Source organism: Physeter macrocephalus, chromosome 2 (assembly GCF_002837175.3).
Source record: "Physeter macrocephalus isolate SW-GA chromosome 2, ASM283717v5, whole genome shotgun sequence".
Lineage (NCBI taxonomy): Eukaryota > Metazoa > Chordata > Mammalia > Artiodactyla > Physeteridae > Physeter > Physeter macrocephalus.
In genome coordinates this window covers 99860737-99881242 of record NC_041215.1, presented here as the reverse complement: position 1 = coordinate 99881242, position 20506 = coordinate 99860737, and the positions used below count along the sequence as shown (strand labels likewise).

Genomic DNA, 20506 nt, shown 5'->3' with positions numbered 1-20506 from the left:
CTTGAAAGGCTACTGCATGCCTAAATTAAGTGAATTTTGTGTCATTTCTAAATAATAAAAAATCATGTTCTTGGCACCTTTGCCCTTTTATCTTCCTGGATTATCATGGGTTTAATACTGCAGTTTGCTGTAGTTTGGCAGTTTGCTACTGCCAAAATATGTTATTTTTCATATATGGCATGCACAGTTTAGAAATATATTTTATATACAATATTATAGAACTTTATGTAATCATATTTCTCCTCATCCAACTGTATAGAAATTTGGGATTTAGATTTTAATGCCTCCTTCCTATTCTCTCCACAGTGTCCTTCTAGAACACATATTTATTCCATCTTTGGCATTTCTCTACTGTACCTTCTATTCTTTCCTGTGTTCCTCCCATCTCTCAGTTGCTCCTTTTCACCTGCCCTTTCTGTGGCTTCCTCTGGCCTTTTACATTTTCTTTCTTATCAATAGACAACATTGCCCTTCATTTCTATTCAACTCCATATTCAACTCCATTTCTATTCAACTCCATTTCTAGCTGAACTAGAAATCCAGAAAGATTCGCCTATCCTTATATATTTCTCAGAAAAATGTAATTTTGATAATCTTTTCTGAAATTCAGACATTAACGTGACTATCACCTCATAGATGCTACTATTTTTGATTGATACATATAATAGATTGGAATGTTTCCCACTGATGGCTGGTAGAAAAAGTGGATATATGAATTCACTGAAAACATACGTAGTAAAGTACATGACTTAGACTTCCTGAATTTACAGCTCTCAACTCTCCATGAATGAATTATATATCCACCCTGTCATCATAGCCTTGGGCATCAAACTACAGGACTGAGAGGGAGTGAGGTCTGAAAACACAGGAGGAACTTTAGAGGAATTGTGTAGTGTGCTTGAGTGTGCATGTACAAATATACACATGGCTGAGTGGGGATCTGATTAAGTTCAAAGAAAATAATCTGTGAATTTGACAGATCTCATTTTGGAATTATTTGAACTTATGTTTTATAATTAAATTGCTTGTGTTCAGTCCAAATGTATCTAGGACATCTTTGGCTACGACTGGCCAAAGAAGTATTTCATATAATGTGGTTCACACAAATAGATTATGTATCAGCAAAATAAAATGCTACGTAATATATTTGTTTTGCTCACAGGTGTATGGAAAAACTTGAACTTGTCTAGTTACATGCTTTAAATCTTCATCATTGGCTAAGATGTAAGAAGTTGAGCAGTACAAGATAATCCACTCAGGAGTTAGCTCTTCATTTTTTAGCTTGTTCAAGTAAAGTATGAAACTGTTTACCTTTAGCATTTTCTTTTTCAATTAGGTAATTAGAGATGCACTTTTTGCCTATACACAACATGAACGAATTAACTGGGTAAGAGATTGGCCTGGACAGACAGTTCTTTGTGTATCCCAAACTTTTTGGACGATAGAAGTACAAACAGCTATTGCAAAAGGACAGAAGGTAAGCTTTTATTACCCACAGGTTTTGCAGCATTTTTTAAATAGCTATAATCGCCAAAATACAATTATTCTAAAAAAAAAAAAAGACAATCCACTCAAAAAGCCAAGCGTACTGGAGCCTCAGTCTTTTTATTATGTACATTTTTATGCCTTTAAAAATACAGTAATAATAGGACAAAGAAATGTCCTAAACTCAGAGAGATTAGGAGGAAATACATAATATAATTCTCTTTTATATCTTCAGTAAAACTACCTTATGAAGACAAAAGATATTAATTGACTTATTTTGACTATTTTAATTTTTAGTGTACTGATTTTTAGTAAATAATAATATTTTGAATGATGCTTAATATTCTAACAAATATATATTTAATATTATTTAATATTATAATTAAATAATATTAAAATAATTTTTAAAACAGAAGCAGCATTCTTATCCATAAGGTAGGATTCCAAGCAGGTCAACTTTTGGTTGACTGATAGGTCAGTTGGAATCTAGCAATTGCAGATGTTGTTTAAAACCATGAGTTTTTAATGTATTTTTTACATGGAGTTTGGTATTATTGTCTGTAAGGTATTGTTGAACACTGGTGAGTGTTGGGTTTGAGAGAGACTCGTATTCTCTGTAAGCAGGCAGGTCTCATAGAGGAGGGAGCTGAGTGACACATGCTTAGTTCACTCCAACTTACCAACAGGTCACTTATTTCTCCTCTGAGGAAAGGATAAGGGCGTAGGGCAGGAAGTCAGGGATTTTTAGGAAAAAGTCTTTCTTCATGGAAACCAGAGCATGGGGAATGAGGGTTTCCCTTACAGCAGTAAGCCCTTGGGGATACTCCTGGGCTCTTGGCTGTCTATGTGCATGTTTCTTTTCTCCCCAGTGGGTCCAGAAACTTCATTTTGTCTTTTTACCTTTAAGCTACCACGCAGCCACCTCCCCACACAAAGGGATTCCTCTATCACCAGTGTGGGTTACTGGGGGGACATGTAGCCTTCTGGATCTCGCTCCTTGCTTTCTGGCCCCCCAAACCACCGTGCCAACTTTCTCATTCATCGCTATGGGAAATAGAGGGAACAAAGAAGCAAATGTGAGCAAATAAGACAAATTTGTAGGCATCTTCCACATTTCTTCAGTTTAAATGTGGTGTTTATTAAACCTCCACCCATCTGCCAAAACGATATTTTTCTCTGGAACAGGTAGGAGTTGAGGTAGAGAATTTAAGTGTAAACCTTTCATGCTTCTACTTATCTCCCAGGCGTAATTTGTATCTCAAGGGACACACAATTTATGTCATTCCACTTCAATGTGTCCTCTGCTCAAAGCTATCTGCCTACAATTCTTACCATATTGTTCTTACCATATTTTATACAGATACAAATAGATTTTTTTTTGGTTTACAACAGTAACCACTGATACTGAGATGAGGTTATTTATTCACTCATTTATTAGTTTACTCCATTTTATCCCACTCATGTAATATGGTGCATGTATGGAGCCATTCACAGAGAAAGCCAAAATGAGAATCCATGCCTTGAGTGACTACTGCTCCAGGGGGACTCAGCTTCATAGACGTAGATCATCTAAAGCTGTAATTTAGTGGAACTTAGCAAGCCTTTTTTGCTGTTACTCGCTGGATTGTTTTCTTCTGTTGTGTTTTGTGATGTTTCACATAGCTAAATTTCATGTAGTGAAATTAAGCGTTGTACGTGTCTTTAAAAATTAATTCTTTCCTTTTTCCTCTGCTTGTGAATACTCTGCTTCAATATGCCCTTCATCTGCTGCCTGTGTACCTTGTCCCTGTCTGGATCTCATGCATATTCAGTTTGTTTAGGTTCTGTAGCAGCATCAGGAGGGGATGGCACATGTTTTAGTATTCTAAGGCATTGATGATTTAAGAAAATTTAATATGTGTTTCTATCATGGGAAGATAGCACATGTTTTAGTATTCTGTGTGTTGATAACTTTTTCCTTAATGTGTGGTTTACATTTGAAACTAACATCTTTGGTTCAGTAAGTGGAGACTCTTGGCAGCCTCAGAGGAGACTAGACATTTCCATTCTCTGCAAACACTCCAAGTTGTCTGGAGCTTGATGCTATGATAGCACCATGTTTTACTGTCCCAATTCCAGAGGACCCATTCCCCTCAGGATCTGTTTCCATTTATTTATTCAAGGAATATTCACTGTGGAACTAGTCAGTATATGAGCTGTTACAGGGGCTAAAAATGAATGAAAGAATCACCACTGTCACAGAGCTTGGGTTATTGCAAATATTGATATGATTTTGAGTCAGTTTATCATTGTGTATGTAGAGGGAACTAGGTATGATAAAAATATGATTCCAGACAGGGTTTATTTTGGATGACTATATAAAGTACTGATAGTTACGTTTAGATTCATTAGTTCACTGTAAAGAACAGTTTACAATGAATAAAATGTAACAAAAGTAATTCAATATCATGATTTTTTTCAATCTAGCTGATCTGAATTCTCATTGATTTATTATAACATAGTTCCTAAAGAACTTAGTTCATCACAGTTTGAAGCTAAATTTTAGTTCTAAATCTGTTTTTCTAGTATAGCAAATGTAAATAGTAACAAATTCTTATGGACATATAATTTATACCATCAGGTCCAAACATTAAAAGTTTAATCTTATGCCAGTATGTGAGAACTGGTAAGGCTATCAAAGATCCTGACTTTTACCGATTAGGAAACTGAGATGCACCACCTGGCGTAGTTTGTGTTCTTAGGAGCAAAACTATTCTTACTAATTTGTGTACTCAATATACTTAAATTCACTAATTGGCTCCAAGAATTTAAACACTTGGGGTTATTTAAACATAGGTGGGACAGAATTTTATTTTTCACTACTTATGAAGCAAATTAATAGCAATTAATTATGAAAATGATATAAATGGAATAGTGTTCAAGCACCAAACTTTTGAAAAAATGACTTCCTAAAAAAAAGGATAAAATATTTCAAGGAGTAATAAAAGTGACCCTTAAAGAAACAAGTCTCCAACTCTATCCTTTAAGCTTTTCTCATCCTTGGAAATCCTCATTTTTAGTTTCATTGCTACCACTTACCTGGTCCTAAAGGAGTGAAATAAACTCATTGGTGCACAATGCTTATTAAATATTATTAGAGTGGGGAAAAGTGACCACATCAGCCTGCTGGAGCATATTTACACTTCCCTTAGGCACAGCAGTTTTCATTGATTTTAATTTGATTTTCCTAAACCCTCTTCTCTTTTTCAAATACTAATCAGATTTACCCACCAGAAAAGAGACCCCTCCCAAAGCGAGCCTGATCCTTAGAACTGGCCTTAGCTCACCGTAAACTAAAATGTTAGATGTTTTGTTTTTTAGGATCTTTACATTTCAAGTGGCACAAATCCTACTCAGAAGCTCACACAGGAGTACTAGAAGGATTCATGAGATCTAAGGTAGAGCATTTGGAATCAGGATCTCAGGGCTTCATCACTGCTACAGTTTCTCTTTTGTTGTCTATTTTTCATCTCTACTGGTCTCTGTCAGGCTTTTTTCTGCAGTGGGGTGAAGGCTTTCAGTAGCTTTGGATTGGCCTTCTGAAAGTCTCCCAAGCCTAGTGAAAAGCACTTTTCTTCCTATCTGTATAGCAGTCCCTGGAAAGAACTGTGATTGGCTCTGGTAGGGTCACACATGCCCTCCTTCATGTTGCCTTGGAGATGGGGCAATATGATTGACAGCTCACAAAACCACAGAGCATACAGGAGTGGAAATGGAAAGGAGGGGATGTTGGGTAGGCACAAACCATGTATGTCAACTATGTCTGGCCTGATTGAGCTTGTTCACCTAATACTTTTGTAGTAAAAAAATTTTTTTGATCATTTTTAAGTTATGTCATATGGAAAATTATAATAAAAATGTAGAAAATACTCTGTATACATGCTAGGTCAAAAATTTTTTGTTAAAAGTATTCTGATCACACTGAGTAATTATATCTTATTTTCTTTCAGTCTCTTGAGCAATACTTGGAAAAATGTAACAAACAAATCGATGATATTGTCACCTTGGTTCGTGGCAAATTGTCCAAGCAGAATCGTGTTACTCTGGGAGCCCTTGTGGTGCTGGATGTCCATGCTAGAGATGTTCTCACAACACTTGTTAAAAAGAAAGTTAGTGATGACTCTGACTTTGAATGGTTAAGTCAGCTTAGGTACTATTGGCAAGTAAGTAATATCACTGAATGTTATTACTCAGCAGTTTCAGCTCACAGCTATATAATTTGTGCTTGCTAGCTCACATGAGAAATAGTATCAGTAATATCGGATTTTTCTTGCTGATGGCTGACTTTACCTAAACAAGCATTCTCCAGATTGAAGATTAAGGCAGCCAAAAACTATATGTCAAGTGTTTGAAAACTGTGTTTATATCTATATCCAAATGTATAGTTACATAGAAATACATATACATATATAGACGCACACAAACTATGAGTAATTATAAAAAATGACTCATTTGAAATTAGTCATTATGCTTGCTGAATCTGTAAAATGTTGAAACTAATCAGTTTACAATTGTGTTCTTAGATTCCTGATGCATCTAAAGAGTGTACAAATCAGACTGTTTTAGTCTGATTTAGTCATTAAACTTTCCTCTTGTTGATCAATTGAACTAACCAGAAACATGATCTGGAGGAAGGTTTTTATCAGGGGATCTGTGTAGTTGGTGATGTCAGTCACCATCAGGAAGGCAGGAGAAGCAGGAACAGTACAGTGAACAAGTCTGGGCCTGCTGAGAATGGGAAGAGAGAGCTGAGGATTGGAGATAGAGACTCAGAAGTTCTTATCATATTCACTTTTGTGAAAGGCTTTGGGAGGTAGGTATGGAGTGGGAGGAGAAGAGTTACAAGAACCAGAACCCTGGAAAACCATATGAGGCCGTGAGTATAGTGGTTAGGAGCTCAGACTGTAGACTGATTGTTTCAAATGCTACATCCTCCCCTTACCAGTTGTGTGACTTGGGCAAGTTACTTACTCTCTTCAGGCACCAGCTTCCTTATCTGTAAAATGGTGATGATGATAATACTCCCTCTACAGTGAAAACAAGTTGAACAAATGATTGAAAATACAGGAGAATAATGAACTATCAAAAAGAGTAAGAAAACAATCCAATTTACAATTGCTCAAAAAGAATAAAATACCCAGGAATAAATTTACCCAAGAAGGTGAAAGACCTATAAACTGAAAACTATGAGACACTGATGAAAGAAATTGAAGAAGACACAAATAAATGGAAAGATCTGTGTTCATGGATTGGAAGAATCAACATTGTATCCAAATGTATCCAATTTCATTCTTTTGCATGTGGCTCTCCAGTTTTCCCAACACCATTTATTAAATGTCCTTTCCCCATTTATATTCTTGGCTCCTTTGTTGTAAAGTAATTGACCATATATGTGTATGTATATTTCTGGACTCTTTATTCTGTTCCAATGATCTATGTGTCTGTTTTTATGCCAATACCATACTGGTTTGATTATTTTAGCTTTGGTAGTATAATTTGAAATCAGGGAGTGTGATGCCTCCAGCTTTGCTCTTCTTTCTCAAGACTGCTTTGGCTATTTGGGGTCTGTTTCCATAAAAAAAATTAGGATTGTTTGTTGTATTTTTGTGAAAAATGCCATTGGAATTTTGATAGAAATTGCATTAAGTCTGTAGATTGCTTTGGTAGTATATATATATGTAACAGAATACTACTCAGCCATAAAAAATGAAATATTGACATTTACAGCAGCATGAATGGACCTTGAAGGCATTATACTAAGTGAAATAAGTCAGAGAAAGACAAATACCATGTGATCTCACTTATATGTGGAATCTAAAAAACAAAATAAAATAAAATAAAAATAAAAAACAAGCTGATAGATACAGAGAACAGACTGGGGGTTGCCCGGGGGTGGGGGTACAGAAGATGAGAGAAATGGGTGAAAGAAGTCAAAAGGTCCAAACTTCCAGTCATAAAATAAGTAATTCATGGGGATGTAATATACAGCATGGCAACTGTAGTTAATAATACTGTATTGCATGCTTGAAAGTTGCTAAAAGTAGGTCTTAAAAGTTCTCCTCACAAGAAAAAAATTCTAACTATGTATGGTGATGGGTGTTGACTTATTATGGTGATCATTTTGCAACAAATATAAATATGGAATCATTATGTTGTATCCTAAAACTAATATGTTGTATGTCAATTATACCTTAATAAAATAGTGTTAGCAAGTTTAAAAAAAGAAAATATAAGAGAGGTAAAGAATAAATACATTTTCCAAAGTTGTTCTATGGGGAAAATTGAAGCCAGTGACTTCAATTACTTATCCAAGGAAATTAGATAGTGAATTCTTCTACTGAATTAAATGATGCCTGAAAAGTGAAATTTAAAGATGTTGTTTACAACATGGCTATTATTTAAGAGCTTGAGGTTTCATATTATTTAAATTTTTATTATTTAAGCTAACTTCATTTTATCTGATTTGTACTAGGAAAATCATTTAGAAACAAAGATGATCAATGCTGGTTTACGATATGGATATGAATATCTGGGTAATTCTCCTAGGCTGGTTATTACTCCACTCACTGACAGGTGTTACAGGTAAACTCATTAATTTAAAGATCTAATTGGAACAATTTTCACTCACTCCTAAATCACTCAGTTTTTTAAGCACCAAATGTATCTGTTGTCTTTGCCTAGACCCTTAATTCTTGTCTCAACTTGACCTTCAGTTTCTTTCCCTGCTGGCCTCTTCCTCTCAGCTCTAGAGCTCTAAGTATTATCAGGCGTTTCTGTTATTTTTTTACTTTGTTCATTTCTCCTTTCTTGAAACTTCTGACTCTTCCTTTTGGATCATTTGACACATCCTCTTTCCTCCCCTGAAACAAGGAATTTTCTAGAATTCTGTTTTCATGTATTGTTTTGTCTCATGCTTCATGGTTTCCTGAATGTCCTCATCCATTCTTAGGCTTTAACAGCCTACATCCTGAAGATCCCCAAACCTGTATGTACCGCCAGCCATGGTCTCTCTCCTGTTGAGTTTCTCCACACACATGCCTGCTGGGTATCTCCATCAGATATCTCATAGGTATTTACATGTACATTGTTTTTTATTGTCCTTCTGAATAATAAAAGACCTTTATTTTTAACTCCAAGGTCCCGTCTCCCATATTCCAAATTATTGTCAAATACTAAATTAAACTTTGTTTTTTCATTTTCTCCCAACTGTAACTAGTTTATTGATGAAACCAGTCTCAGGATGCAAGCAGAAAGCAATTTTGTTCTTTTTTATCACCCTTCTTTTAAACTTGCTCTATCAAATATTTTCCCCACTTCTGGATAAAATCTAGGGTAGATTCCCTACTCTTTCTGGCAACTTTAATATGTTAATGAAGAGTGTTATTATTTTCAGGTACTAAAAGTCCATTTAGGTCTAAAATGAAAGTTACTATTTTTCATCCAGTTTAAAACATCCCTTCCCCTCCAGCTCGAGCTTGACTCAAGCTCATGGCCTGCATGTGGGAAGGTAAATGTGGTCAATCTTTTGTCATTTTTGTCCCTGTCCTTTGCATTCATCCCTCAGTAGCTCATCTTTTAGCTCCTCTAGTGTTGGCGGTTGACGGAGGAGAGGAGAAGGAAAGGCAGAGGTAGGTTTATAGGTGACAGATGTCTTGGGTGACAACTATCTCTTGGCTGTTTAGTGCCTTCCTTGATGGCACAAGTCTAGATGTACCAGATCTCCCAGGGGATGTTTATGTGGGTTCTTTGGGAGCCTGCAGTAACCTGCTTCTCCCACCTGCGGAAAATGCCTTCTCTGACTGGCTGCTGGTGACTTTTGCTTCAGCCTCTGCTGAGGTCCACCACACACTGACCCTCTTCCTGGGGTCTCCTCTGATTCTACATGGGCCTCCTGCACAGGGTCCCATTCAGCTTGACTCAAATCTGGTTCCCTTCCAGTGGGATCTAGATCTGGCCAGATGATACACACATTTGTTTTGCCATCATTAAGAGTGGATCTTTCTTACCGTCCCTGGTTTCTCCTACTCTGCTATCAGGAGAAGCTGCAGGCATTCTCTTGACTTTAAATATTTTAAAGCTCTCAGCTTGGGGTTTTAGTCAAAATTCTAACACAGAATGATCTGTGTTTATATACTGTTACACGTTTTTTTACAACTAATATTTATGTAGGTTTACCAAGAATTTTATCATTGTCTTTACTTGCCATTGCTTCTTTCTTTGTCTGATTTCTGGTTTAATTTTTCTCCTTACTAGGCAATAGCTTTTAGTAATTGTTCAAGTGAGGCTCTGCAAGTAGTGAGCTATACCAGTATTTATCTAAAATTGCCTCTTTCTCTTCTTCTCTTTTTTTTTCTTTTAGTCTTCACTAGATTATTAAATGATAGATTAGCTAGGTGTAAAACTGTAGATGAACAGTAATTTTCCCTCAGCTCTCCAAAGATATTATTCTACTGGCATTCATCGCTCCTGCTGAGTATTCTGTTATTCTAATTATTATTCCTTTATAGGTAATTTTCTCCATTGTAGTTTCTAAGGTTTTCTCTTTATTGTTGATGTTCACTGGATGTTACTAGATGTGGATGAGTTTTTATTTATCCTACTTGGGACTTTTTCAATTAATATCTTTAATTCTGGCAAATTCTTAGCCATTGTTTTTTGAATTTTGCCTGTTCCCCATTCTCTTCCTTCTTTCTTCTATGTCTTTAACTTTTCTTATAGTTGACCTCTCTCCCTGGGTGATTTCCTCATATTTATCTTCTATTGCATAATTCTGTTTCTTTAGGTTTTCTCTGCTATTTATTCTGTTCACTGAGTTTTCAAAAGTTCAGTGATTGTATTTTTCATTGCTAGACTCCAAGTTGCCTCTCTTATGAAATTGGCTTCTGTTTTTCCCCACAATTTTCTGATGTGTATTGCTTTTTATTTAAAATCTTATTTTAAAAAAATCACTAGGATACCAAAGAAGGCAGAGGGCCATATGTGCAGTAACCCTCCCAGACCATTGTCCAACTGCCTTTGTCACTGCAAGTCTGATTCTTAGTTCTGACCTCTCTTTCCAGTTTTAGCTGTGAGCTAAATTTAGTAGGGGTTGTTTCCCCGTGTAGTCTTACATTTTCTCAGCTGTGGAGGTCCATGTGGAGCAGTTTTACATTTATCTCTGTGGAGGGCTCTAGGTTTTTCAGAACAAAATTTTAATGTTAATTTCTCATTTTGGGTTCATGTGCCCATCAGTAATGGAAACTGGATCCCACCCTCCGTGAAATGTAGGTTTCTCGTTGGGCACTGTATGAAGGGTAAGCTTCCTGTCTCTTCCTTAGTTGACTCTTCTTTGTCACTTGAGTAAGTTGCTGGAGTAATTTTAGTTCCCATTTACACACAAAGCAGCCTTTCAAGTCTTCTACCTTTAAATAGTGAATCCATTCCAGCTCCTCAGCTTGCTCAGTTCTAAGGATTTATTTTCTATGTGGGTATAAATACACTTGTGTTTATATGCAAATTCCAAACCAATGTGCACCTCTACAGCTTTAGCACCTAATTACTTTTCCAGCTATGCATTCCCTCTTCATTGATAATTTCCTTTCCATTCGTTCAAAAATGGCTATATATTTCAAAAGTTGTTATATTTTTCTTTTATGTAGCATTTCCATATGCTTGCAGTAGGGGGATTGGGTGGCTCAGGGTCAGCTGAATTCTCCGTATTGATCAGAAGTCAGCACTGAATTTCAAAAGTGAATTTGTTCTGCTTATGTCATATATACAGCTATTCAGAAGTAAAACATAATAAGAGACAAAAGTAATGCCCAAAGATTTTCATAGACTAGTAGGAAGGAAGGAATTATTGATGAGGAAGTGGAAAATTTGGCTCTCAGCTTAAAATTTTCCTCTTTTCAGAATGTATATAAAAATCACATTATTCAACAAAGATTGTTTATTATATTTCAGAACCTTATTTGGAGCCCTTCATCTGCACCTTGGAGGAGCACCTGAGGGGCCAGCTGGAACTGGAAAGACTGAAACTACAAAAGATTTAGCCAAAGCTATAGCCAAACAATGTGTTGTTTTCAACTGTTCTGATGGGTTGGATTATCTGGCTTTAGGAAAATTCTTTAAGGTTTGAGTTGACTCGTCATTTGCGATATGATAACTTCTCAGAAAGGCTATTTATAATGAAACATAATTTGATGCAAGTAAAAGATTTACTGTAGTTTAAGCAAAGTTAAAATTAAAGTATTATCTCAGTAATTCTCGAGAGAAGTAGGGTTATATCAAAAGCTTATTGGAGAAGGAGCTCTACCTCCAGTCCTTGCTATAATGGGTCAGTATTACTGATAGAAATGAATGAGTGGTGTCCCTCCAGTATACTGGACAGCTAAAAGTTTGAGAACCTCTGCATCATGTAAAAATTGTGGTATCTAAAGACTTCTTTGTCCGGTAGATCTTGTTATTAGCAAGTTAATATTAACAAGTTCATTAATTATTAACAAGTTCAATGATTTACTTTATAGACACATTCTAATTAATCTTTTTAGTGAACCTGAAATCTTTCTTTTGTTTTTTTCTTAATCTTTTTGGTGAACTTGAAATCCTTCTTTTGTTTTTTCTTATTCTGAGTCAGAGTCCCACTCTTATGAGTCTGTAAGATTGCAAAAAGGGGAGCTAAAAGTATAAAGTCCCTAAGTTCATCGGCGTAACCTATGAACATCTGGTCATTTTAGTGCTTTGTTGCTACAGCCTGTTATTCCTTAAAATATTAGGTGGTACAGTTGAACACAAAATTATCCGTGTGGCTCTACTTATTTGTTTATTTGATTTCTATTTTTCGATACTTTTCAAAGTACATTTTAAAGATTCTGTAATCCTTTTCAAAAGTATCTCCAGAAAAAGTTAACATTAAAAAAAAAATAACACAAATTAACAAAAAGGAATATTACAACCCTACCCCATACAGTAAACTATTCCTCCCTGAAGTATGGCCTAGTCATTTTATAATAGATTTGGAGTATAAAAAGTCTCTACATTTGTGATGCTGAAACAATTAGAATAAAAGAAAAGAAAATATTATAATGAATAACATATGAAGAAAACATTTGAGTGACCATAACTATTTTAATCATCCTCTGTCATGATATACAACCTTGTTGTAATGATTAAAGAAATAAACAGGAAATCTAAAAGATTCTATGTGTAGTTTGAATAGCCACTATATTCCTAAATGTTTAAAGAAAAGTCTGGTATGTGCTAAGTTTTCAAATCTATATAATGATATTCTTAATTCTTTGATATAGATTCATATACTTATAATATTAAATTTGATTATTGGTAAGCATTGATCATATGGACACTTTGTGTTAGGATCATGCTGAATAATGGAGGTACAAAATAAAAAAGACATAGGTCTTACTATTAAGAACCTCACAATCTGTATAACTGTTTGAACATGTGACTTCATAAGCATTCGGTTCTGTGATTTCTAATCCTTTTATTTTATCGTGTATTAGATTTCTAAGTCATAGAGTCTTCTCTAAATAATGAAAATGTACTACTCTTTGATTGCATGCCATTCATATTTAATCCAGTGTGTTTCAATAGATTGAACTGTACACAAATCCAAGGTCAGCCACTATTAGATGTATGGCATTGTACTAATTATTGATACTTAACATCTTATGTGATATAGCCTTAGTTTCCTTGCATAAAAGATATATACAAAGTGCCATGCATCATGCCTGGCATATACTAGGTACTCAGTGAAACACACATACATACATATGCAATCTATAGAATGTACATTCAATGAATATTTTTTAAAGTTAGTCCACATTTGGACTCAGCTACTCAGGCTTGATTTTCCAGTTTTTCCTTATGACCAAATGGCACCTACTTACGCAGTATCTGTGAGTTAGAACTGCAAGCTAGTGCCTCAGACGGTGTTAGTGGGTCATTAAGGTGCTCAGGCTAGAGAGTAGTCTCATTGGCAACAGAAGTCATCTTATTTAAAGGATTATTACAATCCATTCTATGGAGTCCATAAGGAAAAAGCAAATAAAATCAGCTTGTAAATAAAAAGTAAGAAAGGCTATGAAATTATAGATATACATCTAAATGCCAAAAGATATACACAGAAAGTAAAAAAAAAAAAAAATCAATTGGAAAATTTTCCAGTTGATTGAACTCTTTATTCATGCAGAATAATGAATTGGTAATAAAAGGATAAGCCGTCTTTAAAGCTTTAAAGATAAAGGTGAATAAGCAATTTCCTTGATGGGATATTAAATCCGCAAAAAGATGAGGTGAAAATACAACATTTCAATGTAATATTCAATCAGATAAAATTGAAAAATTTCATTGATCTTTTCTCCCAGGGACTGTTATCTTGTGGAGCCTGGGCTTGCTTTGATGAGTTTAACAGAATTGATTTGGAAGTACTGTCTGTGGTTGCTCAACAAATTCTTACTCTCCAAAGAGGTAATGGACTAGTTTATCTCTGCATTGTGTGAAAACAGTAGAAATATAGGAGGTAATGAATGGCACGAGTCCCATTTATATGTGGAATTGCTAAGTCATTTCATTCTTGATTACTCACAGGTATTAATGCAGGTGTGGATTTACTAGTGTTTGAAGGAACTGAACTAAAACTTGACCCCACGTGCGCTGTCTTTATAACAATGAACCCTGGATATGCTGGGCGATCAGAACTTCCGGATAATCTGAAGGTACAGAAAAGGCAATTATATCATCGATTTCCTTTCTGTGATTAACACAGTTAATATATAAAAAGAAAGCACATGCTGTTCTTGAATTTTATGTAAAATTTTTGCTTTTAGATGTTATATTTTAGACAACTGTTTTAGAAAATAATTTTAAAGCTTTGAGTACTTTCAAAAAATAAATATGCAATTTCTGAAACTTCTATTTTAAAATTAGTGGTAATTATACCAATTAGAAAACATAGGAAATATTGAAAAAGGTACCCATTCTACTGCTTACTATATTGTATTCCTCAATTTTAAATGCTGAAATCAGAAAATTGTGAATACTGAGGTTTTTTTCAAGTTAATATTATAATATGAGCATTTTCCTATCTTTATGAACATAATTCAAACTGTAAATAAATTTATTGAACGGTGCTTACTGTTTGACATTTAGTTTGCATTTAGTTTTCCTTCATTATAGATAATATTGCAATGAGCAATTTTTACTTAAGGCTTTTCTGTATTTTCAGATACTTCCTTAGGAGAGTCCTAAGACCAAGAGCTGTGTTGCTAAATTGCCTTCCAACAGAGGCTGAAACAATTTATATCCCATATCAATTCTCAATTCTCCTTAATACCCAGCAATAGTTTTTTGTAAGAACAAAACAGTTTTCTAATTGAATAGACTAGAATCTTCATTTAAAAACAAACTTCTTTGATTATTAGTGAAATATGACATTTTCCCCATCTCTTTGCTAGACATTTTATATTCTTTTCTGGTGAATTGCATGTTTATGGCTAGCACATAGAGAGAAAATGTTGAAGAATAATGCAGTGATAATTGCGGATCCAAAACCAAGTCTTCTGACTCTAAATCCTGCATTCCTTCCACTATCCATATTTTTAGAACGACAGCTTCTGAGACTAGTTGAGGTACTTTTCCATTGAAAATACTTTTGATTGGACTCACTGCTGCCAAGTATTTTTGTGGTATTTTTATTCCGTACATTTTTATATGTTAGACGTGATGTTTTCGTACTTTGCCTTTGTGAAGGATGGTGTGACTTAAAAATAGAAACTGGTAAATCCTCCTTCATCTAAGAAGCATTTTGCAACTTTTTATTGGGATACACATTTGGAAAGCTCTTTTTGTAGCAGTACTTTTATTCACTCATGTTTTCCTTTTATTCAGTAGGATCAATCTGAATACATAAATATTTGTAAAGGCAAACATCTGTGAGTAGCTAATCATAAAAAGCTGGGACCAGTATTGGTTGAGTCTGTTAATGCCCCATGCAGACTTTTCCATGTTTTATTTATTGTGCGTGTTACAGTGTCAAGGGCTTCCCTGGTGGCGCAGTGGTTGCGCGTCCGCCTGCCGATGCAGGGGAACCGGGTTCGCGCCCCGGTCTGGGAGGATCCCACATGCCGCGGAGCGGCTGGGCCCGTGAGCCATGGCCGCTGGGCCTGCGCGTCCGGAGCCTGTGCTCCGCAACGGGAGAGGCCACAACAGAGGGAGGCCCGCATACCACAAAAAAAAAAAAAAAAAAAAAAAAAAAAACAGTGTCAAAATATTCACCTTGTGGTTCTTGGAGTATTTTCCTTCTATTTTAGGCCAAAAACTGCTCTCAAATTCTGATAGCTTTTTGTTGTTTTCGTTGTTCCTTTTGTGTAGTCTTCTTGGTTAGAGGCTATAGAATATCTGTTTTCAAGTACATATGGAAATACCTAACAGTTTTGAAAAAAATGTCTTAGCCTGAAATGAAAGATAGATAGATAGACAGATAGATAGATAGATATACTATTTTTTAAAAGCCTGCTGAGGCCCAGAGAGTATTATCATCAGTCTTCAGAGTCATCCTCGAAGCTTCCCTCTTCTTCACGCAGTGATTCAGCCGGTTACCAAAGCCAGCAATCCTATTTCTTAAAAGTCTTATTAAGTCTGCTGCTACCGCCCAGCCCCATGGCCACGCCTTGCTCCCAGCCCTCTTCAGTCTTCTGTTGAGTGTCTTATTGCAGCAGCTCACCTGTCACCAAGAGTCCCTACTGAAATTCATTATAATGAATTCCCCATTGTAATGCTACCTGTGTTGTCAGAAGAAATCTAATCGTATAATTTCCAGACTTAAAAAACCACCGGGCTCCTTTTGCCCACAGGAAAAAATGTCAAATTTCTTGGCCTGATCTGCAAGAGCATTGGCATTAGACCCAGTTGCGTCTGTACCACCAGCTCCCTGCATCTCCCTGTCACACAGGCCTCACTAGCCTCTGAAGGTCCCATGCCTTTGCACATGCTGTTTACCCTCTCTTGAGTGCTCTGCTAAAACACCACTGTCCTGCCTGACAAATTCATGCTCATCCTTTAAGCTAGCAGTGAGCCACCGAACATACATACAGTTCAGATAAGACCATCTGGGTCCAGCCCCTGGAGCTGGCAGAGGTTTACAGCTGCATCTTTCTATTCTGCACGTGTCCATGGGTTCTTCAGGGACTCCTGTTAGGTCTCTCCGCTTGGAACTCCTGAGACTTTGAGTGATGGAATCTGTTTCTCCAGTTGTCTTTCCCTCCACTCTGCGTGGATAGCTGGTGGATGATTCCACGTAGATTTTGCTGTTGGAGAGCTCTCACTTTGCCAGAGGGAATCTTGGGGAGGACTTAAAATGGCCCCAACTTGGCTCTCTCTCTCCCTTATCGTGTATATCGCATGCATCTTCTGTCCCAACAGACTGTGGGAGTGAAGGCCACTGTGATCTTGCTGCCACAGGCTACTTTTGCTTTCTCAGGCATGAGTCAGGCACCAATCTATATTCCCCCGCAATAGGGCGATACCCATCAAGCTCTTACTGAACTTGGGAGTGAGGAGGGGGGGCTTATGGAGACTCATAGCATAAGAAAACCTCCCTTCGATGGAAGTCTTTTCACAAATCCTCCCTCCTTCCTTATTCTCTCAAATGCTTTATGGTCTACAAGTAAACGGGAAGGTTCAAGAATTGTGTATATTTCCTTTGTAAATTATTGGGCAGATCATGCATACTTCGGTAACTGATATATATCATGTCATGCAGAAAGACTCAAGTTTTGACATCTTGTACATCTAGATAAAACCTGCATAGTAGAGCAATTTCTTAAACACACCTCCACTTTAGAGAAGCTGTATTTAATATTAAAACTATTCTGAAGAATCAGTAATCATTTCAGAATAGTTAAATGTTAGAAGCAATGGTAAAATAGGCTTATTCTATTTTTTAAATTGAAGTGTAGCAGATTTACAATGTTGTGTTACTTTCTGGTGTATAGCAGAGTGATTCCATTTATATATATGTATATGTATGTATGTATTTATATATCTTTTTCATATTCTTTTTCATTATGGTTTATTACAGGATATTGAATATAGTTCCCTGTGCTATACAGTAGAACCTTGTTGTTTATCTATTTTATATATAGTAGTTTGTATCTACTAATCCCAAAGTCCTAATATATCCCTCTTCTCTCCCCTACCCCTTTCCCCTTTGGTAAATGTAAGTTTGTTTTCTGTGTCTGTAAGTCTGTTTCTGTTTTGTAGATAGGTTCATTTGTGTCATATTTTAGATTCCACATATAAGTTATATCATGATATTTTTCTTTCTCTTTCTGACCTACTTCACTGAGTGTGATAATCTCTAGGTCCATCCATGTTGTTGCAGATGGCATTATTTCATTCTTTTTTACAGCCGAGTAACATTCCATTGCGTATATGTACATATACCACATCTTCTTAAACCAGTCATCTGTTGACGGGCACTTGGGTAGTTTCCATGTCTTGGCTATTGTAAATAGTGCTGCTGTGAACATTGGAGTGCATGTATCTTCTTGAATTAGAACTTCTGGGTTTTTTTCCCAGATCAATGCCCAGGAATGGAATTGCTAGATGATATGATAACTCTCTTTTTAGATTGTTGAGGAACCTCCATACTGTTTTCCATAGTGTCTGTACCAATTTACATTCCCACCAACAGTGCAGGAGGGTTCCCTTTACTCCACACCCTCTCCAGCATTTATTATTTGTAGACTTTTTAATGATGACCATTCTGACTGGTGTGATGGGGTACCTCATTGTAGTTTTGATTAGCATTTCTCTAATAATTAGCGAAGTTAAGCATCTTTTCAGGTGTCTGTTGGCCATATCTATGTCTTCTTTGGAGAAATGTTTAAGTCTTCTGCTGATTTTTTGATTGGGTTGTTTGCTTTTTTTCTTATTGAGTTGTATGAGCTGTTTGTATATTTTGGAAATTAAGCCCTCATTGGTTGCACTGTTTGCAAATATCTTCTCCCATTCTGAGGGTTGTCTTTTCGTCTTATTTATGGTTTCCTTTGCTGTACAAAAGCTTATAAGTTTGTTTATTCCCATTTGTTTATTTTTGCCTTTGTTTCTATTGCCTTGGATACTGACCTAAGAAAATGCTGCTATGATTTATGTCTGAGAACGTTTTGCCTATGTTTTCTTCTAGGAGTTTTATGGTGTCCTGTCTTATATTAAAGTTTTTAAGCCATTTTGAGGGTTTTGTTTGTGTGTGTGTGTGTGTGTGTGTGTGTGTGTGTGTGTGTGTGTAGGATATGAAGGCAGTGTTATAATGTCATTGATCTACATGTGGCTGTCCAACTTTTCCAACACACTTGCTAAAGAGACTGTCTTTTCTCCATTGTATATTCTTGCCTCCTTTGTCAAAGATTGACTGTAGGTGTGTGGGTTTATTTCTAGGCTCTCTGTTCTGTTCCATTGATTACTATGTCTGTTTTTGTGTCGATACCATGCTATTTGATTACTGTAGCTTTGTAGTATTGTCTGAAGGCTGGGAGGGTTATGCCTCCAGCTTTGTTCTTTTTTTCTCAGGATTGCTTTGGCAATTCTGGGTCTTTTATGCTTCCATATAAATTTTAGGTTTATTTGTTTTAGTTCTGTGAAAAATGTCATGGGTAATTTGATAGGGATCACATTAAATCTGTAGATTGCTTTGGGTAGTATGGTAAATAGGCATATTCTAGATCTTCTGATGTCACAAAGTCAGTAACATGATCCATAACTTTCCACAGAGTAAGTAGCATGAAACACCCTATTAGTACAGAGAAAAAAAATGAACTGGATTATATATCTTTTTCATATTCTTTTTCATTATGGTTTATTACAGGATATTGAATATAGTTCCCTGTGCTATACAGTAGAACCTTGTTGTTTATCTATTTTATATATAGTAGTTTGTATCTACTAATCCCAAAGTCCTAATATATCCCTCTTCTCTCCCCTACCCCTTTCCCCTTTGGTAAATGTAAGTTTGTTTTCTGTGTCTGTAAGTCTGTTTCTGTTTTGTAGATAGGTTCATTTGTGTCATATTTTAGATTCCACATATAAGTTATATCATGATATTTTTCTTTCTCTTTCTGACCTACTTCACTGAGTGTGATAATCTCTAGGTCCATCCATGTTGTTGCAGATGGCATTATTTCATTCTTTTTTACAGCCGAGTAACATTCCATTGCGTATATGTACATATACCACATCTTCTTAAACCAGTCATCTGTTGACGGGCACTTGGGTAGTTTCCATGTCTTGGCTATTGTAAATAGTGCTGCTGTGAACATTGGAGTGCATGTATCTTCTTGAATTAGAACTTCTGGGTTTTTTTCCCAGATCAATGCCCAGGAATGGAATTGCTAGATGATATGATAACTCTCTTTTTAGATTGTTGAGGAACCTCCATACTGTTTTCCATAGTGTCTGTACCAATTTACATTCCCACCAACAGTGCAGGAGGGTTCCCTTTACTCCACACCCTCTCCAGCATTTATTATTTGTAGACTTTTTAATGATGACCATTCTGACTGGTGTGATGGGGTACCTCATTGTAGTTTTGATTAGCATTTCTCTAATAATTAGCGAAGTTAAGCATCTTTTCAGGTGTCTGTTGGCCATATCTATGTCTTCTTTGGAGAAATGTTTAAGTCTTCTGCTGATTTTTTGATTGGGTTGTTTGCTTTTTTTCTTATTGAGTTGTATGAGCTGTTTGTATATTTTGGAAATTAAGCCCTCATTGGTTGCACTGTTTGCAAATATCTTCTCCCATTCTGAGGGTTGTCTTTTCGTCTTATTTATGGTTTCCTTTGCTGTACAAAAGCTTATAAGTTTGTTTATTCCCATTTGTTTATTTTTGCCTTTGTTTCTATTGCCTTGGATACTGACCTAAGAAAATGCTGCTATGATTTATGTCTGAGAACGTTTTGCCTATGTTTTCTTCTAGGAGTTTTATGGTGTC

The 20506-nt window shown here is 35.9% G+C and overlaps 1 protein-coding gene across 1 annotated transcript in view; it reads left to right on the top strand.

The window, feature by feature from the left end:
* Nucleotides 1-20506, top strand: part of DNAH7 (dynein axonemal heavy chain 7) — a 242092-nt gene that overhangs the window by 82682 nt on the left and 138904 nt on the right. Inside the window, exons 21-26 of the mRNA XM_055089198.1 lie at nt 1337-1477; nt 5475-5687; nt 7997-8106; nt 11467-11635; nt 13887-13989; nt 14110-14237. Coding sequence (XP_054945173.1) covers nt 1337-1477; nt 5475-5687; nt 7997-8106; nt 11467-11635; nt 13887-13989; nt 14110-14237 — 864 coding nt within the window. The remainder of the gene's footprint in view (nt 1-1336; nt 1478-5474; nt 5688-7996; nt 8107-11466; nt 11636-13886; nt 13990-14109; nt 14238-20506) is intronic.